The sequence below is a fragment of the Prinia subflava genome, chromosome 12, assembly GCF_021018805.1.
Source record: "Prinia subflava isolate CZ2003 ecotype Zambia chromosome 12, Cam_Psub_1.2, whole genome shotgun sequence".
In the NCBI taxonomy this organism is placed as follows: Eukaryota; Metazoa; Chordata; class Aves; order Passeriformes; family Cisticolidae; genus Prinia; species Prinia subflava.
The window spans coordinates 17268359-17294097 of NC_086258.1; the positions used below are offsets into that span (position 1 = coordinate 17268359).

Genomic DNA, 25739 nt, shown 5'->3' on the forward strand with positions numbered 1-25739 from the left:
AACACCCACTCAGCCGTGCTCAGGAGTTATCTCAGTGCTAAATCACTTTTCTGAACGCCTGAAAAAGGCTGGGTTGAGATTCCCAAAGTGGAAGCAAGGCCACAGAGAGGGGTTGGAGTGAACCATTTTAGCCCTCTCCTGGTCCTGGCCCATTTCTCCTAAAGTTCCAAGCAGGCTGGAGGGAGCCTTGGACCGCACAGGACGGGATGCTGGGTTTGGGACTTTCTTCCAGGAGGCTGGAAAGCAGCTGGGGTCAAACAGGTGGGTGCTGGATGGGGTTTAGAGGTCTTTGCAGAAGTTGTCACAATGCCCTGGAGCCTCTTAGGATCACCTGAACACAGCTAAAAGAAACTCTCCCACTGGCCCACAGGATGAATCCTGCTGAGAGGAGTTCACAGAAACGCTTGAGGAGGGATTTTGGTTTCACTTCAGGCCAGTATTTTGGTAGAACTTTGGCTTTTAACCCTGATAAGGGTCATGGGACATCTCCTTACATCCATCTCAGAACTTCCTGCACTCACCCCAGACCCTCCCCTGAACTGCCCTCCCCAAGCCTCAGAACCAAATTCCATGAAGGAGAGGGATCAGGTAGAGAGCAACACTGAGTAGAAACTTTAATATTTAGAGAACTTGACAGCCTCAAATAATGTTGGAGCAGTGGAGAATGCTGAAGAATGAATGAAGAGATCAAAACCCTTGTGAGGGCACCATCAGTGATGCATTGCAGGCTCTGGGGAACAGCAGGACTGAGCAGAGGGGAGAGCTCCTGTCCCTCCTCTGGGACAGTGCCTGCAGAGGTGGCACACCCTGAGTCAAGGGTTTGTTTTTCACAAGGTCCTGTCCCCCAGGACTCACAGGCATGAGCAGTCACCTCATGGCCAAGCCACCAGCCAGCACACTTAAAGCTTCAAGCTGAACATGAAGGGCCAGCCTGCCTTTGGAGCCAGTCCCAAAATAACGCTGCTGGCATCAGAGTAAAGAACACTTAAAGCCTCGCCTGCACACATGTCTGAAAATCTCCAAAAATAGCTCTTGCTTCCCCTTTGAAAAACACACAGTGGTTCCCAATGCCTCACAGGAACTCTGGTTCTGCTCAGAGAAGCCACAAAATAAGCAAGCAGCCCAGAACTGAGCTATGAGCACATCTGGACTAGCTGAGATTGGCCTTAAGAAGAAAGAAAAAAATAAAGATTTTAAACAGCATGTGTCAAATCCAGGGACCTTTATTTCTCTGGAATGGAAAGAATTTGCCAGCCTGGACAAAAAATTGCAGGCAGCAATTGTACATTCTTTCAAATTAAAAAAAAAAAAAAAACCAACACACACACATAAGAGTTTGGCTCCATAAATTTCTGTCATAAGAAACAACTTTGAATTTTACACCAAGCTTTTTACAAAGCATCAATGTTAAGATGTTTTACCGTGCTCTATCACATTCTTGGCCATTTATACAGAATACGCCATACCAAATGCTACATCAGCTTAAGACATTTTTAAAAATTAGTATTAAAAAGATACAAAGGCATCTTGGCTTTCATTTGGGTTTTTCTTTTATTAAGACATGGGAGTTTTCTTTCTTTGTTTTCCTAAGGAAGTCACTAAAAAAATATAATAACTTAATTCATAAGGACAAGATTGGTTAAAAATCCAGCCTCTCTTGCTTGGCAGCCCTCTGAGCTCGTACCTCTGTTGCTTCCATGAGCCTGTGAGCACCGCAGGCTGTGGGGTCTCAGCCTCCAGGTCTGCCCAGCCTCAGTGGCCAGGTTTGTTCAGAGTTCCCACTGCAGCCAGGAAATATTCCTGGCCAAATGCTAAAAGCGATCTTCGGCCAAACGGGGGGTTTCAATCTGGGCCAATCTCACACGGGTTTAGCCCTTTGTCTTTTGCCTCTTTGTACATCCTTTGGAAGTCTTTAAAACGAGGGGCACAGCCTAACCTGGCCTCCCCAAAGTGCATACGTCCCGTGAAAAGGAAGTCTCCATCTCCTGGCTTCACCCCACACTCGAGCAAGGTCTTTATTTGTCCTCTCCAGTTCCCACTCTCCCCTGTCAGCTGAAAGACTTTGCTCTTCTGCCTGTACAGTTTGTTGACACCGACGTGAATTATGGATTCTTGCTCTTCTGCCTCGTTCGTTACGTTTTGAATGGAGCCTCTGATCACTGGAAACAGAAAAAGGTTTTAAGGATTAATTACTCAAAAATGCTTTGGAAGACCCTGTTCCAAACTCAGACCTGTGCAGCCAGGGGAACTGATTTCACTACAGCAGCCCAAGTTTTGGTCCTTTGCTATTCTACGAGCTAAGATTATCCAGTAACCTCTGGTATACGTTTGCATTTTTTATAGTTTATATTTGTAATCTGTCCAGCAAAGGGCACCCACAGATGAAATTTAAACAGAGAAATAACTACATCAGAAAAATAGTTTTAATCATGAAGAATTCTAACAAGAAGATATGTGCCAAATGCTCCCTGACAACGTACTTTCTGTTCTTCAGCCACTACAGATACAGCTAATGCTAATTTCCCTTTTAAAGAGGGAACCATGGGCAATTAGTGAAACTTTTGGTCTTCTGTCAAGTCGACCAACACTGCAGGGCAACAAGTAATGGCCCCTCCTTGACCTTCTACCCGTGGTTCCTGTGTCACTCTGCCCACCCTGGGGAGGTGCCAGCTGGACAGATAGTCCTGAGGTCCTCTCCATGTGCCCAGCAGCCTTAGACCACACCTCCTGCAGGTGGAGGTGCCAGGTGTGAGGAGGTGTCTGCTGGGTGTTTAAGGGAGGAGCAGGGACTGGGGAGACAGCGACTCACCAAAATCACTAGTGCAGACAGCCAGGAGGACCTCAGTGTCACTGCAGGGCCGGCAGGGAGCTGCACAGCAAGGGGCACAGTTAGCAAAGACAGCAGCAAATAAATAAATTTAAATCAATAAACCGTTCAAACTAAACAAAAATGTGATACACACACACACAACACGGGCACAATCACTCCAGAGATCTGTCTGGCATCTCTACCACTGCAAGAAGTGGGGGCTAACCCTGGTTAACCCTAGAGTCTCCATAAGATTTTTGCTCTCAAGCAGGAATATGGATCTCTTTACCAGTCCTGCTGGGATATTTTGTCTAGACAACATTGCACACACTCACTGCACTTACACAAAATATATTTTGGTACTGGGTGCACTTGCAGGGCGCTCTGCTGTAAATTCACTCTAAAACTTTCAGATCATGTGTCTGATGGCAAGGCTTCTCTTTTACAATTTCTATCAAGTGTTTTTGGGCCATTTAGTCATCACCACATCAAAGATCCAGGAGGTTACAGAGTGGGGGAGGCAAAGAGGGGAGGAAAAAACCCCACTGCATGTGTTGGAGGGTGATGAGGCAAAGCGGAAACTCGAGCCCATATCTGTTAGAGCTCAAGCAGCACAAAGACCATTTCCTGAACTGCTGGAAACATTTGGATATCTGCACTAATCTAATCAATGCAAGAATGTGGCTCCTCTTTGTACTCAGCCAGATATTTCTGAGGGGAAGGTGCAGTAGTTGCAATACAGATGTTTCTATAACACCCTGTGGAGTTCAGGAATTTGCTTATTATCAGAGCCTGCCCTGCCTGGCCATGCTCAGTGAGCCTGCCCACAGTGGCAGAGGATCAGAACCTTGTCTGTCACCTGGTGTCACCTCAGTGCATCATCCAGAAAAATGGAAACCCTGGATCAGCACAGGCACAGACTACAGCAAAGCAGGGCTCCTGCTGGAGGTGGCTGAGGATGAGATTCCATCACACACTCCACCACCAAACTGCAAATTGAAGCCACCTCTCTTCTCCCCGCCCCCCAAAAATTCGGGTTTTGAACCTCAGCATCTGAAAACATTTAGTCACAGCCTTCCTCTCCCCCCACCTGCTTCCCAAAGTTTATCCATTGCACTTAAAAGCAGATTTAAGCTTGTCCACACAACAGGCAGCTGGTGCCTCCAGTGCTCTGTCACCCTCCTGTCACACAGCACAAGCCACTCTCTGACACAGGACATGGCAAATCTTTTTTCCAAGGACCCAGAAAGGCAGTGATCCAGAAAGCAGGATTATTGAACCAAATCCACCAGCTTTACTCCAGTCAGATGATTCATACACAGTGTAATATGCTGTTTAATGGGATTAAAGGAAATGGAAAATGCACATTTCTGCGCAGGGATATTTGAAGGAATAATTTAAGTAGCTTAAAAAGCTCCAAAAGAAGAGACAAGAAATAGGCAAAATAGCATCTCGATCAAACACATTTCTGTTTAGTTTGAATACCTCCAAAGCTTTCAGAAAGAAGTCAGGTGTCCCTGCCCTTCTTTCCCTACATACTATTTCAGCTCTCTTTTTCAGAAAGGTTCAGAAAATATTTAATATGATGAGAAATGAAGAACCAGGTGAAGCCTGGACATGACTGGAGTACTAGAACAAATTCAGGCTAAAGATACTTCAAGTTTTAGACTCAAGAGATTTTCATCAGTGGCTAGACCAAACATACAAGCTCCATCTGACAAAGACATTTATAAAAGAATCATGGATTCTGGAATCTACAGCTGGATTTCAGATATTTCATTCTGGAAAGACCTCATAATAAAAAGGCATCTCAGCCTTTTCAAGTCTTGGTTTAGACCAGACATCTCTGTAGTTCATCCAGTCCCACCAGAAAATTGAAAACACCAAAATGACTAAGGCATTTCTGTTCTCCAAAGGAGTGCAACACAACCAACAGCATTAGAGATGAAAAACAAAATGCTTTAAAAGTGGTTCCTTCCATTTAAATAGACTGACACAGTAATAAATCAAATGAACAAATCTCTGTGTACACAGAACCAAATCATTTTAATTGTGGACCCTAGGCAAAATCCTGCAGCCTTTTTAAATACAAAAGGAAATTAAAAATGCTCAGCATTGCTCACACTAGACCATTACTTAAAACCTGCTTCAGGTCCAGCTGACTCACAGCAGCGTGGTGGCATGTGAGCTGCTTTAACAACCATTTTCCATCACCCATCTGCAACTCCAGACAGATGAAGACCAAAATCCTCTTCTGTGGGACAACTCCCACATCTGCATTCACAGAGTATCAAATAGATCTTGCAAGTGGCAAAAACAAGGTATGGAAGCACAGATGGAAAGCAAGTTGTGAAGGATTGCTGCTGAGGTAAATGGACCATTAAAAAGCAAATAACATCCACTGGCTACAATCAAAGCCTCATTCCTATAAAGGCTCATAAAAGAAACTAAATCCTTAGGAGGTGGCAATGCCTACACCTTCTTTTGAATCACAGCCATGAAGGAATCTGTGTGTTTAACACAAAAGTTCATGTCTTTAGCTGCAGTTCAGCACTCATTCCCTTTGGATTGGGCAGCAGGTGCTCTGCTCCATCCATAGGTCAAAATAACACATAGACCTCAGGCTAGAACGGGAAGCATCCTTATAACTATTAAAAAATAATTTTAAAAAAAGCCAACTCCAAGAAAAGCACTTCACACATGCACAGCAGGTGAAGATGTTAATTTTCTGGGGAATTTGGCCTGGTTATTAAACAAGGCAGCTGAGTTTGCCAAATCTGACACCCTGGGGATGTCTCAAGGGCTGCCCAGGTTCTCACTTCCAAAAGAGATCCGATGAACTTGAAACAACACCACCACCACCATCAGCTGCTCTAACTCCTTTAAACTCGATGAGCCAAAGAGCCTTAATTCATACAGCAGCAGGAGAAAGGCGGAAAAAAAAAACAACACAGAAAAGCAACATTTTACTGAAGTCCTGTAAAGCCCAGACTCCTGTATCTCAACCCCACCAGCGGTGGCATAAAGCCTGCATTGTGCACATCGGCCGCCGGCTCTCCTGGGAGTGCCTTTGATGGATTTTGACAGTATCCTGACCTGAAGTAACCTGAGGCAGCCCTCTCCCTCCACCGCCCCAGCCCAGCGCCTCCAAAGGCCTCTCTGTTCACCTCCCCGCAGAGGGAGATGTAATTACATCATTCCTCACAAGGCAGCAGTCATGTCCCAGCTGCTCTGAGCGATTTGCCCTCTGAACCTGGTGTTACTGAGGAGCACCAGGCGATGCTAACAATAGACCGCACTTGTTGGCCAACAGTTTTGTCTAACACGTCGCTGGTCCTCTCCTGGACCTCTCCACAGGGAGGCAGAAACGCTTGGTGAGAGAGAGGGACGTGCCCTGAGGAGATGCCACGAGGCTCAGGTAGCCCCCAGCTCTGCCAGCACCAGGGAGTTGGGCTGTGTAGAAAGGATTTTCCCCAATATCGTGGATGGATTTGAGTGCCCCTTTAGTGCTGCAGCTCACACACTGCCCAGAGCAGTGGGAGGTGTCAGCTCACACACACAGCTCCAGTCCTTCCTCCTTTGGCTGGTGTGCACACAACCCTTCTTTCCTTGGAAAAGAGGAGGTGGGGGTTACAGAGGGGCCACGGTGGAGGATGACAGCTCCCTGCAGGACACACGCAACCGCGACGTGCTGGCTCTGCCTGCAGGCGTCACAGAAACCACATGAAGGGGCCTGGTCTTCTTTTGAAACATTTGTGTTTCAACAGCCACCCATGGGTCTGACTGACCTGACCTTACCCCAGAACCAGCTTCCAACCCACAAGAAAGTTTCCTCTGCCTGTCCAGATTTTTCCCAACACACTCCACACCATCACAGGTACCAGAACACCTGGTGAGCCGTGCTGCAGGTCCCCACCCACCATCCCAAGGCTCCACTGAGTGAGCCCAAAGCACCTTCTCCATGCTGTGTCCCCAGATAGGCTGTGCTGAGCACCCACCCCCGTGCCGGCAGCACGCACAGGAAGAGACACGTTTGAAGCAGAAGTGAAAATGTTGAACACAAAGTAATTGCAGAAAACCACTTCACCGAGGAATACCCTTTGGTTTCGTGAAGGAGCAGGCGCACGCGTGCCGTGTGGTGAAGGTGTGGATGGTGGGGGAGGAAAACACAGAGCTCTTTATCTGCCCTTCCGTGGCACACATCACCCACACCTCAGCACTTCTGAGCAACCCTTTGATGAGCAATCAGACCTCTCCAAGCATCCAAAGCTACCAAGGAGGTCCAGGCAGGGTTGAAGCGTAATTTTCTGTTAGTTTAAGGTTTAAATCTTCTGATTAAGACAAGCAGTCTCTTCAAGACGTTCAGACGGGTCTTGTTGCAGTCCCTGTAGTGCAGCACCTCCAGCCACAGCACACACAGACCCATCTCCCTCAGCCTGACATCAGCTTCAGTTCATGTGGAACAAACAAACCCACCCACACCTTTCAAATTCCTGCTGCCAGCTCTCTAACTGGCAGCTCGTGCTGGCAGCACCCAGACTGGAAAGAGCATCATAGGATGAGTCTCCTTCCTGGAAACACAGAGTGCAGACTTCCCAGAGCAGATTATAAAAATAGAGATGTGGTTTCTCAAATAATGATGCGTTTCTCCATTATTTTTATGAGTCCTAAGCAAAAATGATTATGTCTCAACTGCTTACTGGATCAGTGATTTAGCTGGGAGACAAGAGTTTAGGGACAAACATCATATGAGCAAGAAAAAAAATAATAAATCTTGCTCTGACCCTGCTTTAACTAATTATAAAGTGAAACAAATCCCTGTAATTATTTCTTCTTAAGTATGCCTGTCCTTCCTCTCTGAAGGATCATTTCTTCCATGAAGCAAACCTCTCACAGCTCATATCCCAAACAAAAAGATCTGCTTTGCAGTGCAGGTGGGCAAGAATTTGATAACCACTCTGGTTTACCAGGCTGTGACTAGTGCTTTCCTTTCTAGATACACCTCAACTTTCCTCGCCACCTCAGAAAGCTCTTCCTGAGCAAGCCAAAACAACACTCAACCTCACAACCCCCACACTGAAACAGCATCTAAAATGACATCAATGCCTCTGCACTGTCAGTGCATCTCATATTTAGAAGGCACTGGGAGCTGAGGCCAGCAGAGCTGCATCCAGCACACCTGCATTTGACATAACACACTGAGGGAAAACAGGGCCAGGAGACACAGAGCCTCTCCACAGCTGGGCTGGAAATTCCTGACACCCTGTCACAACACACAGAGGAGCTCTCTCATCACTCCTTTGTTTTACAAGGTCTTCCTGTCTTTGGATGGGGTAGGATTACAGGGCTTTCTGCAAGCACTGCACTTTTTCCAGCATGTCAGTAGGAAAACACCAAGTCAGGGAACAAACAGGAGAGCTGGACTTGCCCTGCTCCCAACCTTCTGGATCAGTGAGCCTCAGATATGGGACCACAGAATCACAGAACAGCTTGGGACAGAAGGGACCTTAAAGATCACCTCATTCCCACCCCCTGCCATGGGCAGGACACCTTCCACCATCCCAGGTTGCTCCAAGCCCCATCCAAAGTGGCCTTAAATACTTCCAGGGATGGGGGAGCCACAGCTTCACCGTGCCAGTAACCTCCCTGTCCTCAGAGCAAAGAATTTCTCCCCAATATCTAATCTGAATCTCTCCTCCTTTAGTTCAGAACTGTTACCCCTTATCTTATCATTATTTGCCCATGTAAAAAAACACTCCCTTTTTTTCTGTTAGCCCCCTTTAAGCACTGGAAAGCCACAGTGAGGCTGTTTTTTGATGAATACAAGGTTAATGGTATGAGGAACATGATGAGAGAGTTTAGTGCTCTTCTGAAGGAAAAAGTGTTCATCCTCCTGTTTGCTCCTGATCCTCTGTGCTGAACAGAAGAGGCAGCTTGGGGCAAGGATCATGAGCACAGACACAAAACTCAAAGATTCCCTTCTTCTTACAGCCACAACACAGCCAAGGTTTGGTACAGGACAAGGTGGTGATGGAGCAGCTGAAACAACACCATGATGCTGCCATGGACATCCTTCCCTGACCTCTCTGTTTGAAGAAGGGACACTGGTGATTTTACCCCTCCAGAAAAGGAAGTGTCAACTCCCATTCCTTGCCTTAGCTCATTTCTAACACTCAGTTCAACTTGCACACATGTACAAGTTTCCAGAAGTAACTTGGAAAATATAGACACTGGCCAAGAACAATTTAAACCTGCAAACAAATTTAACGAAATGCAGATTTTGCAGGCTGTGGCATGGACTGTGCCAAGAGAATCGAGTTAATACCACTTCCTTCCTGCAAAGAAAGGATAAAAAAAGCATATTATAAAACCTCACCATTAGAGATGTGACGACCTTTGTGTTCTGAGAAACGTTAGGACAAGAGATCATAAACCAGAAATTTATCTTTTCACAGAACTATCTTCCAAGAGGGCATTAAAGTCCAAAAGTACCAAAGATTAACTATTTATGTAAACAATGTGAGGAAGAGATCTGGTACTAGGCAAGCTCCATTTGCAACAGCTTTCAAATTGAAACTTGGCTCAGCAGATACAGAGCACGTAAGGATCCTTTGGGATTGATGCCTTTTTGCTGTTCCAAGATGCAGCAGCCATTCTAACAAATGAGCTGAAAGGTCAGCTAGAAACACAGCCATTTGTTTAACATTTAAAACAAAACAAAACCAAAGGAATGAAAAACCCACAGAGTAGTTTTTATTTAAGCAGCATTAAAGCATTATCAAACTCTACCTCCATGCATGAGTTGCATCAACCAAAGGAAAAGTGCTGAGAGGCATCACAGCTTCAAGGCACTTCTTTGTGTCCCTCCTCTTGTGGCAAAGCCAGCACTGGGGTGGGCAGAGACAGAATGGTGACTGGATCACTGCCACAGCCCAGCTCCTACACTTACCCATTGCATCACAGCTCTGTAAAAACCCTCAGTTACAGTCAAGTCTGCAAGACATTGTGGCCAAAAAGCCCCAGTCAGCAGATCAGATGTCCAGTTAAATTCCTCTCTCTGCACTGCAGCAGCACAGCCCAGCAAACGAGAAGTGTCTGCAACCACACCAGCCCACGTTCCTGTGCAAGCAGCACCTGTACACATCTGCTTTTCTTTTTCTGCTTTCCTCTTCTCCCTCCCTAAGTGCAATTAAAGGGAAAAGATGGCAGCAAGATAACTGCTGGGAGTTTCTCCTGCTCTACGTGCACAAGACACCACTATAAAGCCATAAAAAAGCAGCTCTATTTGACTATCTCACAGAAAATACCTCTCTCCTTCCTCCAACCTACCGCTACTGCCCAAGGGGGATTAGGAGTGGGAAGCATGAGGAGAAAGGAGCTGCTGGAAGCCAGAGGTGCCTCTGGATGCTTGAGGGGCTCCTCTGGTTCCCTCTGAGCTGCAGCAGGGCTGGGGCAGAGCATTCCTTGCTGTCACCCCATGAGGACAGGCAAGCTGCACCCCTGCAGCGCCCACCTGCCACGCAGCACCAAAGGAAATGCTGCCCCTTACTCAAACCACAGAGACTTATGGCTTGGCTCATCCCCTCCAGAAATCCACTCAAAAATATTTCTTTCTTCTAAAAAAAATGTCATGCCAAAGCCTTGTAAAGCTCACACAGGTCAGATCTAGGAAAATGTGAAGCTATCAAGTTTTTGATGTCTTGCTGGGCTTTGTCTCCGATAGCTAACACAGTGCTCAGCTGTCATGCAGTGCTTGCACAGCAGAAAATGAACAAGTAAGGTGTTTTTCACTCCCATGCCCTGGGGAAATTGTGCAGCCAAGCACTTCTCCCTGCCCCTGCCAGGGCTACAGGAGAGGCTGGAGCCAGCACCTACTACCAGGCTGGAAACCTGCCAGGAACACAAAAACCTCCCCTCCCTCCTCCCCTTCGGTCCGGTCCATTAATGCCTCTGATGGAGCAGAGGAATAGAATTAAGAAACAAGTGGCTGGTTAAAGTTAAACCCTGAGAGTGGAATAATGACAGATCAAAGATTAAGTGAGGCTTAAAAAAAAAAAAAAAGCAGCCATATATGCACTCAGCTCCACACAGGTCCTTCTTCTCTTCTTCTTCCTCTTTCTAGAAATCAAATTCTTTTTGGTATGTGGGAGAGCTCTGAAGGAACAAGGCCAGTTTTCATTATAAAACTATGTTTTTTTGATCAGCCTATTCTTGAGAAGGGCTGTGGAGGGGCTACATCTACACAGCGAGAGAACCTTGATGCTGTAACATTGTTCAGTTAACCTTAAAAGCTACTTAAAACTTTTAATTTGTAACAGTAAACGCTTTGAGATACATCACATTTTCTTACTTAAAAGCACACTGTGCTTGGTCATATCAAACTCATTCACCAGTTCTGCATAGGAATTTTTTTTTAAATATATTTCTGACATCCAGTTGCAGATAGAAGAGATTGATGTAAAGCTCCTGCTTTACAGGGGAGGGGAGAAATACAAAGTTCTGGTGGGGCAGAGGTGCATCCTGTACAAACAGGAACGATCCTGGCAGGCAAACGGGGCAATGGAATGCCTGTGCATTTCCCAGCACCACTGGTCACTTCAGCTCTCCCAGGGCTTCAATAAAGAAAGGATTTGGGCAAACACCAGAAGTGATGCCCATTGCAGGAATTAATGTTCAAACCCCATCAAGGATGAGCCAGTACAGCCCATACCAAAAAATCGTTCCACAAATCTGAACCAGCACCAAAGGTTAACTGGATCAAGGCTGCCACAGGGCAGCACCTTTTTTGAGCCAGTCTTAAACCTCCCAAGGTCAGGCATAACATATCACAGCTTTAGGTCCAGGATATCTTCCAAGTATCTGTGCAATGTTTCAGTGAATATTTTCTGACTTCTAGCATAGATTGAGGTGAAAGAGATTTTCTGTCCTGCAAATCGAGACTCCAACACAGGAAAGATCTGGCCCATGTTTCAGTCAGTGGGAAGAGGAATGCAGCTTCCCCGCCCTCTCATCCCTTCTTCAACTACAGCCTCAGGAATTAGCAAACTAAACAGTTTTGCAGAGCAAGCACAGAGCATTATTAAAGACTGCCAAGCAACTGGGCTGGATTGCAGCTCTGTTTGTGGGACCATCTTTGGTGGTACACAAAGGTCAGAGCAGAGCAGAGCCCCAGCTGCCCAGACAATACACCTGACTGCTTATTGGTTTTGACTGCCCACTGAGTTGAGAAATAAGCTAACGGCATTCGTGGCCAGTCTAGCAAAAATAAGCTATTTTCTATCCCCCTCTCCCCTGCAGCTGTGTATTTATCACTGCAGCCCCATTGTCACCTCCTCTGCCCACTGCAAAACCAACTCCTGTCCGACAGCATCAAAGCACAAGCAGGGCCAGGGAAGATGCTGGCAAAACCATTTTCTTGGGAGAAGGAGAGATTAAATTAGGCCATTCACCCAATTTTGGTGGGGGCTTTCTTTTAGGTGAAGGCTTCTTAGGCCAACATTTTTCAGAGTCAGGTCCCCAAAACATCACCCTTGCTCTGTTCAAGATGATGCACGAACGTGTGAATTCCCTGAGCACCAGAACAGCACTCTGAAACCATTCCACAGAGAAAAAAAAAATCAAAAATTTATTCTCAAACTCTCCCACCCAGTCAATCATTCACTGCAAACCTGACCACTTCAGGCACATGAATAAATTGGAGCAGGTTTCCAGCTTCTCAAAATGAATCCCACTCCAGGCAGTGTTATACTGCAGCTAGCCTGATCCAGCTAGGTGCTGCTCCATGACACACAGCTCAGTGGCACCCCCTCAAAAACTAGATTTAAATGTGTTTTTTGCACATTAGGGTTAGGGAATGCTGTTTATATTTCCATGGTTACTTTGTACCAAGTTTTCAATCAGCCACTACTATGGGAAAGACAAAATTAGTGAGGACAGACTCCTGCAAGGAGGGGGAGCGCATACAAAAAAAAAGAAAACCCATTTGAAATATTGTATTTTAGAGCAGGAGTGTCAGAAGGATCCCTTATACAGCCACTAATTGCATGGTGTTTTGAGAAACTGCAATAAAGGCTGTTTTTTGCTGTTTTTCTCTTAAAACTGTCTTATGACCCTTTAGAGAAAAGTCAAACAAATATCAAAGCTATAGGTGCACAGGTGTGCCACCCAGCAAGGTGTGCTCAGGCTTATAGGGCAGATCCCTCAACTTTGCTGCTTATTATTCATTTCCTCAGCAAACCCCCAATGAGAGGAATGCAGTATCAACCTGTTCTGTGCACTTCATAGTGTCACAGGATGGTTTGGATTGGAAGGGACCTTAAAAACCATCCAGCTCTAAATCCTCAGCCCCGAGAGGTACAAGAGTTTTAACCTGCACAGAAAACAGAGAGGGGAGAAATACAAAGCAAGGTATTTTTCTGTTTTTCTCATCTGATGGGGTGTGCTCCCACTCTGCCACACAGCACGGTGCCAACATCTCAGATGGTCACAATTACTCAGGCAGAACCTGTGCTAGGGCATAAAGGTCATGGGCACTTTCAGTTTAAGTGTTCCAAGGGCTTCTTTCCATTCCACCACCTCCTCTGCCCTCAGCAGCGAGGAGCTCAGTCGTGGTTACCCTGGCAAAGAGTGGGCACCTTGGCACAAAACACCACAAAGTTTCCACTCTGACAAGAAGTGAAAAATACACCAGTGTGAGGATGGTGAAATACTGCAGCAGGATGCACAGAGCAGTGGTAGATGCTGCAAACTTGGAAATATTCAGAGCCAGCCTGGATGGGGCTCTGAGCAATGGGGTGCAGTGCAGGGTGTCCCTGCACACTGCAGAGGGCTGGGCTGGATGGACTTTAAATGTCTCTTCCAGTATAAACCATTCTGTGATTCTACAATCTGCTGCTTCAGGTTACAAAGCTAAGCAGCACATCCAGCCTCCAAGAAAGAAAAAACCCTAAAAACTGGATATTTGTGAGGAACCAGAGGAAAGCATGAGACGACAAGACTACAAAGTGGAGTGACAATAGAGCCCTGGGAGGATACCTGCAGAGATTGGTGCCCCACCTCTGCCAAACACACACTGCATTAAAGATCAGAAATTAAGAAGGGTGCTTAAAAAACCCATTTGTTAGCAGAAACACTTGTATAGCCCAAATACTTCTGAGCTTCCTGAATTTTTGATCTGTTTTCTCTGGACAGGGAATTAACAGCGTACAGGAAATAGCTGAATACTGTCAATTGCTTAACTGGATTTATCTGGTTTTGCCTTGTTTTTCAGATACCCACACAAGTGTTGAACCTCTTACATATTAATATTCTCAGCCAGGCACCCAGCATTAATAAAGAAAACATATTAAACAGTTAATAGAATCTGCACTAAGTCTGTAGATGCCATCAAGATAAAGGGGCATTTTTGTTAAAGTTTGACTTCTTTACTACACAGAAGCAGGTGGGTAATGAAAGGGCTTTCAGTACACCCTCTGAGCTCTGACAACTGAATTACAGACATCCCCATGAGCGTGCAATGGGAAAAGCAAACTACACAGCTTGAACAAAGCTGGACCCAGAGCTTGATGAGACATTCTTGAAACACAGACTTTGAGTACCAAAATAAAGCTCCTTTGGTGGGACACGGAGAGGGATTCATTTCCTCTCCAAAACTTTTGGTCAAACCTACAGATTCTTGTTTCAGATTAGTTGAGCAGAAGCTGAAGTACTCAAGAAGTAAATGCCTCAAGGGATCTTCACAGTTTTCACAGAAATTCAATGCAAGCAGTGTGCTGTGGTGCAAGGCAAACCTAAACCAGGCACAGCTGAGAGGCTGGTGTGGGTCAGCACCTTCAGAAAACTTGTAGGGAAACAACACTTTCACCAAAACCTCCAGCTACCTGCCAGTATAGAAAGCACAGCTGATACTCAGAGTATTTTCTTCCAGCACAAGCAGAAAAGATTAGAATCAATAGAATTCAACAGCTTCAAGTTCTGCTGATTCTCCAGTGGCCTCAGGCCAAAATGTCACAGCGCCTCAGTTCTTCACTTGGGCAAACACTGAGGCTGCAGAGCAGGGCTGCAGAGCATGAGCTGGAGTTAATGGAGCAGCAGTGTGGATGGAATGATAGAGGGGTGCAACCCAAGGCCTAATCTGAAATCAAAAGCACTTTCAGCCAACCATCACCTTGGATATGAAGAGAGAACACACCCATCGAGATGCCTGAATTGTCAAGGTGACCCTTCTTAGGGACTACTCCCATTAAATGATGTCAAGCACTGTGGCATGTTTGCCTTCACTCCTTTTAACTAACTACAACACCACAGAGATGCATTTGTTCTGACTGTTACTATCACAGCAAAAAACTTTCCATACCAGAGGTCAGCAACCTGAATTAAAATCTATCAGTACAGCACAAATTCTCCTACAGTTAGGAAAATCTTCAGAGAATGTGGTAAGGCAGAGTCAGAGCCAAGAAAAGGGTTAAGTCACTAAAATCTAGAAAATTGTTAAGATTGCCCTGTATCATTCAACCTTTCCAAAGAAAGAGAAAGGCAAATGCAGCACCTGCATACGTTTTCTACTGATTTGCTAGACTCTGATTAAGTGGGAAAGAATGGCTGTAAACTAATAAAACTTGAGGATTTCTAATTAAACCACAGGCACCATGCCAAGCATTGTTGATTTGTTGATGCACCCTGCAATGTCAGAACTCTAAGGACAGGTCATTAAAGTATTAAACAGATGACTTACACCCTTTAATCAGCGCTGGGATGGCAGGCTAGGAAGAGAGAGTAAATTCAAGGGCAGAGTACAACAATTATCACCAGGAAACAAACACAGCACTTAGGGAAAGCAGGGAGAAGTTGTTAGCAAGTAGTTATTGCACAAGGAAAGGGCTGGATTACTGAGCCCCACACCTGGGTCTTTTATGATAGTCATCTCCCCACTCTGAAGCAGCAAGAAATTCATGCAATGTTTGCGATTTTCAGCTCTCTGCCATCAGAAGCAGCAGTGCAGCTTCCTCTGCTCAGCACATCTTGGACCCCATCTACAACAGCACCTCACATCTTTGTCACTTCTTCACACCTACTGCCAGCTCTGCTAAACTCTCAAACTGCAACTGAGACACCAGCAGCCTCGTTTTTCCAGAGTGCAGCAGCCAAAAACATCAGCCACGTTTGTGAACAAGGGGCTGAAGTGAGGGGAAAATGGGAAAACAGATGGGAAATGCACAACCTTAAACCCAGTTTTCAGCTCCTTTCAGGTCAGCACTTGCCTCTGCCTTGAGCCTCCTCTCCAGTGAAGAAATCTTCAGTGATTTCAGTGATTGTAAACTCCCCCTCCAAGTGAACAGCTCAGTAAAGGGCATTTTGTCTGAGGTTTCACAGAAGAACTAGAAGCAGCTCCAGAAGAAAGGAGGTCCATGAACTGCAAAGAGCCTCAGATATATTGCTCTGTGGAAGCCTCACAAGGCAGCTATTTGGCAGTTCCCCCAGACATACAGATATTTATAGGAAAATAAAAGTGCTCATCTAAGTGAGTAGTGGAAAGAGTCATGTATGGCATTTTCATCGTGTTTTCACCCTGCACAGCCCCTCCCCAGAGTCTGGGGATCCAAAAAAAGGCAAGAGAAATAATTTAAAATACAATAGAGATCCCCAGTTTGCCCTGAAGGCTCTGCTGATGAACTATTAAAAAGCTTCTTCTAGCCAAATAAGACACTTGGAGAATGGAGCAGATTCCTCACTGCATTGTTTCATAAGACAGCACTGAAATTCAACCAGTGTCTGTTACAGCTGAAAATACAGCAGTCACTGAAAAAGTGATTTAATGTGCCTATTAAAGAGGAAGGCTGTAATTGGATTCAGTCCTCCGTTTGACTTCTGAATGTCCCTGAAAAAATCAGCTTCAAAATCATCCAAGATTTTATGTATAAAGAAGAGCATTTAGTTCTGAAAACACAGCAATTTGTACTGGTAAAGGATTTCATCAGCAAGTCCTCAGCACTAGCAAAGCTAAGGAGAAGCCCTAAACCCAGAAGTAATAAGCAGTGTTTCTCTCATATTATTTTACTACATGCAAAAACAAGTTCAACTTTTCTGGGAAAAAAAAAAACACAGGGCTTTTCTTAGTAAGTTTAAGTGACTTCTCATTAGCCTGTCTGTGTCTCCATCCTCACAGCCTGACAGAGAAGGCAGCACTGAATCTGAGAACATTCTCCAAATATCTGATTAAACAATGTATTTAATGTCTTCTGCGATGGAATTTTACTACATAGCTGACATTCTGCACAGCGTATTCATCTTTGCACAAATGATCTTACTGGGAAAGCAGCTCAGCAGAGATACCCCACTTGATTTGCAGCACTTTTTGGATGTACTTTTGGATGCACTTTTGCAGAGCAGTCTGTTTAAAATGCAAAATGCCCAATAATAAGCTACCACTTGTAAGCATGGCAAAAGTAAAGGCAGTGAGTTCGAATTTAGAATATTTGTGTTTATATTTTTTTTGTTTTCATGGCAAAGCTGCCACCTGTCAGTTCCCGAGGTTACTGCATCAGCCCTGAGCCCAGCTCTGCTCAGCTGAGTCCAGCTCAGAGCTGCACAGAAATAAAGCCCCATCCGAGCTGGCGTGACAACATCTACCACTGGCAGGGCTGCACAAATACACAAACAGAGCCTGATGTGGAAAGCAGCCAGGGGAGGGGAGAGGATGGAGCAAGTTCTGCAATCACTTATCCCACAGAAGATATCCCTGGAAGATACAGCTGCAGTTTAATTAGTCACAGCACCGCTTATCCAGCAGCATCTCAGGCAGAGCATGTGGCATCAGCACGGCAGAGCCTGGCCAGCCTCCACACGGCTCTTGGGCCACACAGCCTCACCAAACACCGCCTGGCCCTGGGCTGAGTCATCCCAAGTGTGCTCTGAGGACTCTTCTGGTTGCCTTCACCCAAAAGAGCAAATTTGCCCACATTTTGAAAGAGAAATCTGGTTAAAAGAAATCCGGTTCCCCACTTAAAATACCTAAACTTTGAAATCCTTGCGGTAATTTGAGACAAACTACCCTAAATCTGCAATTCCTTGGGCTGTTCTGGAAATCTCTGCTCCTTGGTTTTGGGGATAAAAGCTAGAGGCAATCCTGAATGGGTAAGATGCATGAACCAGATATTGCCTATCTAAAGGGAATTCCCCTTTCACCCTGTCATCCTCCACAAATGCCAGTTTTTCTTCTCAAACTGTCTAATTGCTCAGCACACTTAGGTCACACCTACAGCCATTGTTCCAAATGCTGTTTAGTACCAGATTTACAGGCTTGTAAGATCTTTCCGTTTGTCCACTCCTCTTTCCTATAAGCTTTTGATCAGAGTAAAACTCCTCCCTACAAAACTTGCTTTTTATAATGGTTGAGAGAGAAGAAAACACTGTCCTGTAAAAGTATTGTCATGGTGTTGAAGAGCTCTGCCATGGCACAGTAATGCTCAGGAGAGTGTAATAGGGAGAGCTGAGGAAGGAACACATCATTTTCCTTATCTGAATAAAAAAATTTTAAAAAATAAAAACCAAAAACAAACCAACCAAACAAAAAAACAAAACAGGAAAAGCAATATTTAGGTCAGCAAGTAGTACTACTTGCAAAGGGGGAAAGGAAGGAGGGAGCAAAAGGAGTGCCTCCTTGCTCAAATGTTTATTATTCAAAACATGCAGTGGGATCTTAAAAACTGAGTTAAAAAGTAGTTAGAAAAGTGTTACAGCAAGGCTGGGAAGCCCAATTCATCTGGAGTTCAGTGTGGGGTAAAGCCAGCTCCTGCAATACACCCTGCCCCTGCAAGGGGAGAATCCTTCACTCTGTGGCCCTCAACAAATCACTGGGGCTCAGCCTATGCCAGCAGCTTCCAAAATACAACAACAAACCAAAATACAACAAACCAAAACCCAAATCAATTCTTCTGCAATAGTTCTGTTTATAAGACATGTCCTTAAAAGCACACAAAACTCACATGCAGCCACATTCCCAGTCACTCACTCCCTCTGCCATCTGTTACACATCCAATACAGGACGTGGAAGTCTGACAATACCCCAGAACTCACCAGAAGCTGTGTGCAAATCAGCTGCTATTCCCTTGCTCATCAATTCGTACTGGAAGCCTGTGATTTTCCTGCTAATGTCCTGCTGAGGAGTGGCCTCCACAAACAGGCCCCCCTGGTCGTAGCCAAAGCAATACACTCTGCTGGGGCTGCGGTCTCCATCTCGGACCAAGAGTTTCAGTTCTCCAGTTTTTTCCAAATAAATATTTGCTCCTGAAGAGTCTTTGAAGGGCTTTATGCAAACAGTCAAGTGTTTGTAAGAGGCAGGTGAAATATTGGGTCGCAGGTTGACTATGAGTGCTCCCGTGGGGTACATCCACTCTATGGACCCCTCAGAACAGCGGAGGTAGACCTGTTCAACATCCTTCCTGTGAGACTCATGGGTTAAACCACTGGAGGAAGAAAGAAAGAGAAGGTTAGAGAAATGACAGAGCTAACAATGTGAATGTCAACCTCAAACCTTCCAAAACACACGGCAAGAAATGCAGGAAGCCCAGGACATCACTGGGTGTTGCCCCATCCAGCTCAGGTCTCTTGCAACACTTCAGCCTTAATATTATGGGACAATTTGAAATCATCCCCCAGAAGAAAACGTCAAACCACTAGTAATAGGCTTCAAAATTAAATAGCATATAAGCACATGATCAAAAGCAATTAAATTACTACAGGCTCAGTTACTGCCCATCACCTGAACTGTGCACATTGACTTAAACACGTACGCTCAAACTCCCTTCCTGGTGGCTCAATCCAGCATGTTCTCCAGCTTCACAGATCAGACTCCACCTTTTTCCAAGTACTTTGTTCCCCTTCCAAGTCTATATTCCCAATGGATCTGAAACTGGGAGGGATGCCAAGCTCACCCTATAAACTGCAGCAAAAGCAATGCTCAACGTGCTACCGATACCCTCTAGCCCAGCTGGGCAGCCCTGATCTCCACACGGGGAGGCAAGGAGAGCAAAGGAGAGGACAGAAGACACCTCACTCCCTTGTCATAGCTGGAGAAGCATTGAACTGTGCTTCTTTTTTTGGTAGGAACTTGTTCTTCCACTGCTACTCAGCGTGAGGTTTAAACTCATTTTATCATTTCCACTGATGGGCTACAAGCAGGCACAGAGCTGTGTTTAGCAGGAAAGAGAACATGTGGCCACTTACTATGGCCAAAAATGAACACCCCAACAACCATTTCACAGAGACCACAGGGATGGGATAAGAGAACAACACAGGGTCCCAGGGCCAGCTGCTCAGCAGAATGAGTAGTAAACCCCCATGGCTTGTTTGCCCACTGCCCAAACTGAGGGCAGCTCCACACAACCCCTCCCTGCTGCCTCTCACCAATGCTGCATCAACCCCACCAGCTCTTTACCCAGAGTGACTCAGAGCCCTCACACAACACTGCACAGTGCAGCCTCTGCAGCTGGAAGAACAAGCTGTGGAAGCCTGATTTATTGGCTGCAGTATTTGGGTTATTAGGGAAAAATCCTTTGGTCCCACTCTCTGTCCTGTCACAAACCTACTAAGTGAGTATAAGCAAATCACCACCAAGCTTGTTTCTCCTCCTATGCTCTGAGCACCTTGTTCCCAAACACAAGCATCTTTTATCCTGTGCCTGTAGAGGACTACCCAAAACCAGACTCTTTGTCCCCTCATGGGTCTGCTTTTTAGGGAAGCTTCACAAATTTCCCATTTGTAGGAAGATTAATCAAGACAGGGGGAAAAATAATTTAAAAGGATTAAGTCTGAGGTTACACAGGAAACCTGGCAAAATCATATTTTAGTGTAGTGCAAGTGATGACATCAAGTCCTGGTTCCTCAGCAGAAACCTCCAAATACACAGTTCCCCATCCCAAAGACATATTTGGGTACTGAACAGGGTCTAAATTCAAGTCAGCACTTAGAAAGTAACTACAAGCAATGTGTAAAAGGGAAAAAACCAAACCATATGGTTTGCATTTACTGTTGACGTGACTCATTATTGTGAGTGTCGGTGTGACCCACTTGATAGAGGTTACATGAGGAAGCTCAGAAAGAAAAAAGTCATATTTAATAACAATAGAGCCTCCAAACATGTGCTTTTGAAGAATCTTGAAAGCCACATCAAGAACACAGATGAGGAGGAAAGAGGGACAAGCTTTTAACCTTTAGTCTCTTGCCCTGAAATTCAGTAGTACTTAGCACATTCAGGAAACTTTACTTGCAAAGGGATATTTCAAGTTGACTGTAAATCCACATCTGGTCCACAAAATCAGTTTTCACCACAGCACACACATGATGCCACTCAACAGAAAGCACAGAAGTCTGTTTCTGTGCAAGCTGCGAATAAACAAAATTAAACAGTGTAAAGGTTATCCCTCAGCAAAGGGGCAGAAAGTTATCCTCACATCACTTGTCCCTACTCAGGACATCAAAAAAAGCTGCAGAGGTTCTGCAGGACTTATACTGGCACATTCCAGCCCGAGTGCTTAAACAGAAGGAAGGCACCAGGGGCAAAACTCTGAACTCATGCAGTGAAACTTCTGTCGCAAGTGATCCCAACACTGAGGCAGTGAATTTCTGCCAGAGGGAAAAAAAGAAAAAAAAAAAAAAAAAAAAAAAAAAAAAAAAAAAAAAAAAAAAAAAAAGAAGCTAGGTTAATTTTGTTCAAACATTCACACTGTTCAAACGAAAAACAGGGTGGACTCTTAAATTATCTTCTGGAAGCCAATTATATCCCACAGGCAAGAGTGATGCCATTAGACAGATACATCAAGCACAAGTACCTGCACACATTAAGCCTTATAATAAAGGATGACTCAAAAGTTAAGCAGATTTCAAAATACATGTTCACATTATTTAACAGCAACCATCATCATCCAGTAAAACCTGTCGCTTTGCTCTCTCTCAGGATGACTTGTCCTCACACTGAGAGACTGTTTAACACCAGGTTTAGCTCTCACTAGCCACTCATCAGACACACCATGTCCAGTGGAGACCCAGGAGCCTTTTTATTCTCCAGACTCATTTGAGTTTTGGGTTTTTGATTATATGGCCAGGACATCAGGCAGGTGTTTCATGGTTGCAGTGATGGATGAGCCATCCATCACCCATTTTAAATGTGTGCTGTTTATGGGGACTTACTTCTGTGACAAGCTACTCCTACAGCTACTTCCTCATACCAATCCATGAGCACATCCTGAATCACTGCATCTGTCTCCTTGCTCTTCTCCCTTTCTGGCTTCAGCCATCCCCTTATGTTTGCCCTGAAAAACCTGTTACAATATCACTGCAGTGAGCTGTCATGCTGGAACAGGTGTTATTTACAGAAAAAGGAAGCAAGAAGAATATTCACACTATCTGCTTCAGTTATTTATTTATTCTATTCAAGATGGGAAGAAGAGCCCTACAAGTACCCATGTCCTCCCTGCACCCTGCAATTAACACAGGGAACTTTTACTCCTAAACTGGAGAATTTAATGAGAGATGATAATCCAGAGAACATTAAGAATTCCTCAGAGCATCCACCATACTGAGGGCCAGACTGATGGACAAAAGCAGCCACATAAGAGCTGAGTTCTCTATACCACAGCCTACAGTCAAACAGGCCAGGCCAGCATATTCCCTCAGCCTGTCACTGAAGCACTTTTGCCCAAAGCATCAAGAGGTCATTGCAGCACAAAAACCTGAAGCTACAGCAAAACTAATAACTGGACACATCATAGTGAAGTTGCTTTCTCCCCTGGACAAAGCTTTCCTGGAAGCTCTCTGACAAGCTATTTATTAAGATGCTATTATGGCTTGTATTTAAATTGCAGGTGTCAAGCTGTGCATTGCATCAGATTTCCCTGGAAGCATGAGGGACATCCAGAGGAATCCTAGTGAAGGTCTTCATCCTACTCAGGGGTAGAAGCTCATCACTTCTCCACAAGCTAATAAGGAAAAAAAATTCATATCCAAAATGTTTTCATTTTAAGACTGTTGCTTTTAATATAGACATATATATAAAGGTGAGAAAACACCTTCAGGTTTACTACAGATGACATGACTCTCAAATCCATCAGCACAAGGCAACCTGTGACTTCACTCTGGGGAAGAAAGACTATCTCTGGCATTCAAGTTCATAATTTTTCCTAACAGTCAAGGTAAAAATCATTAAATAACTTCAAAATATTATATTCTGCATGAAAAAAAGTTCTTTCTAACCCATATAACTCTCAGTATCCACACTGAAATATTTAATTAATGACACTTACTGGTACATCAAATAACTTTATTTCCTTATTAACTGCTGTGTTTTTAAGACAAATCAGATTATATTGAATGGCCTAAAGACTGCCAGCATTTCCGACAATACCTGTTTGCCACCAGTAAAGCCTAAGTCAGCCTGGGTTACTTTATCCCCTCCCAAAACTCCAGCCCACCTGAACTCCAAAACTCTCCCACAAGTGAAGCCACCCTGGCTAAACTTTGCTCTTCCTTCCCAGCTCGTCCAACAGCTTCATCAGGAAGCTGTCACCACCTCAGCTCACCAGAACAACAACAGGCAAGTAAATCCACGCTGGCATTGCCAGGTTCATCCCAAACTCAGTCACAAGATTTCACTTCCCCCCACCCCAAGCACCACCCCCTGAGCTGATACTCAAGGCATTGCTTATTCCAACTCAGCTCAGGTGACATGAGGGGTCACTGCTTGCTCTAAGAAAACAGGACAAAAATAAGAGCAAAACAGGACAGAATTGCAGGGGTTTGTCAATATTCTTTTAAAATACTTGCTGCAGTACCAGGTGGTAAGGTCCAGGTAAGTACCGCAGCTGGGATGCTTTGGAATGCTTTGGTACAGCATTTTCTGGTTGGTTTTTTTTGTTATTGTTGGGGGTTTTTATCTGTTTGGTTGGGGTTTTTTTGTGGGTTTTTTTGTAAAGAAAAATGACAAATTAAGAGTTTGCCAGAGGTTTGATCTTTATCAAGCAGACTCATCTTCAAGTGGATTCGCTGCTATTAACTATGCATCAATTATCAAGAAAACTAAAAAAAACTTAAAAAAAAAAAAAAACAAAGCACCATGTTTCAGACGGTAAGATATAAGAAATGATGTTGAAAGTCAATCCAATTGTTTTCCCACTTTGAATTCTCTCCACTCCAAAACAGCCCATTGATATAGGCCGGCCAAACTTTGATGTTAGAGAAAGTCAGATCTGCAGAGTGTATTAGAGTTGAACCATTCTACTCTGCAAGTAAGTCTGACCCAGCAACATCTGCTACTTGAGCAGCATTGCTTTTTTAAACCTATAAAGAGAGGAGAAGGTCACAGACCCAACCACACGCGTTAAACATATTACAGGCAATTAAAGGAAAGATAATTTGGGAGATAAACACTTGAGAACTGGAGAGGTTTCTCAACCGGTGCAATTAGAATAAATCAAGAGCGCGGCCGCAGTGCCAGCCCCAGCTCCCGGAGCTCATCACCATCTCCGCGGGACGGGGGAGCTGGGAATGACCCCTGGCTGAGCGCGAAGAGCGGGAGCGCACGGAGGGGGAGCGCAGAGGCGAAGGAAGGGAAAGGAAGGGAAAAGAGCGGACGGGAGGCAGCAGGAGCCCCGGGGAGCGATGCGCCGGCTGCGGCGGGAGCGCTCCGCAGGTGCAGCGCATCCCAGGGCCGCTCCGAGCCGGGGCTCCCCCGGGCGCGGCCGCCGCCTCTGCCGAGCGCCGGGGCCGCGGCGAAGATGGTCGCGGGGAGAAACTTCTGTGAGGCGGACTCGGCACCGCCCTCCCTCTCCCAGCCCCCCGAACAGCGCCGAGGGGAGCCCAGCCCGCCCCGGCCCCTCAACCCCGCCGAGAAAAGCCCAGCTCGCCCCGACCCCTCCATCCCTCCCTGCCCGGGGATCGCTGCCCGGCGCCTCGAGCCCGCCGGGACGGAGGGAGGCAGATCCGCCCCCGGCCCCGGCTCTCCGCCGCCCCGCTCCCCGAGCCCCGCCGGGCACCGCAGCGGGAGGGTCTCCCTTTTGTGCTCGGCATCAGCTCCTTCCCCCGGTGGGACGGCGATGGACGTGGCAGTCCCCGCTCGCCCGTCCCCGGGCAGGATGCCGCCTCACCTCCCCTTCCAGTTGCACAGGTCGCTGGAGTACTGAGCCGCGGCGCCGCCGCCCAGCAGCAGCCGCAGCCCCAGGAGCAGCGGCAGGAGCGCGGAGACCGGGGCGCTCCGCATGGTCCCCCGGCCCGGTGCGAACGCGGTGCAGGCGGCGGGGAGCGATGTGCGCGGCGCCCGGGGCTCGCCTACATGGTGGGGAGCGCGGCAGGGCGGCGCGGCTACCCCATCCCCGGCTCCCGCATCCCGGCTCGGCGCGGCGCCGCTCGGCTCTGCAGCTCGCACCCGCTGCCTGCGGGCTCCCAGCTGAGGGGCGGGAGCGGCTCGGCCGAGGGCCGGCTCCTCCTCCCCCTTCCCCCTCCCGCCGCTCCTCCTCCGGCAAGGCCGGCACTTGCTGCGCCGGCAAAACGCGGCGCCGGATCGGGAGCAGCGGCCGCCCGCGGCTACGGGACGGGCTCCGCCACTGGCCCGCGCCCCCGTGGGGGATGTCCTGGAGAGGGCGAGAGCCCGATCCGCTCCCGCCCCGCCCTGCTTGGGCCCCTCCAAGCTACCCTGTGTATGGAAGAGGTGATGACGGGCAGGACGAAAGGGTTTCGTTTGGCAGGGAAAGTTACTGAAACGCGCCCTCTGCGCTGGGGCGGCCCGCAATGACCCGCAGCCTCTCCTTGGGGGTCACCTCTGGATGCCCGCAGTGACCCGCAGCCTGTCCTTGGGGGTCACCTCTGGATGCCCGCAGTGATCCGCAGCCTGTCCCCAGCGGTGCCCGCAGTGACCCACACCCTGTCCCCAGGGATGCCCGCA

At 46.4% G+C, this 25739-nt stretch overlaps 1 protein-coding gene across 1 annotated transcript; it reads right to left on the minus strand.

Moving 5' to 3' along the window:
* Positions 1-1205: 1205 nt before the first annotated feature.
* Positions 1206-25517, minus strand: METRNL (meteorin like, glial cell differentiation regulator). Its single transcript, XM_063409388.1, has 4 exons — positions 24946-25517; positions 18884-19272; positions 2810-2869; positions 1206-2159 (listed from the first exon to the last, which is right to left on the minus strand). The coding sequence occupies exons 1-4, from the start codon at positions 25056-25058 to the stop codon at positions 1843-1845; spliced, it is 879 nt and encodes a 292-aa protein (XP_063265458.1). The 5' UTR covers positions 25059-25517; the 3' UTR covers positions 1206-1842.
* Positions 25518-25739: the final 222 nt, after the last annotated feature.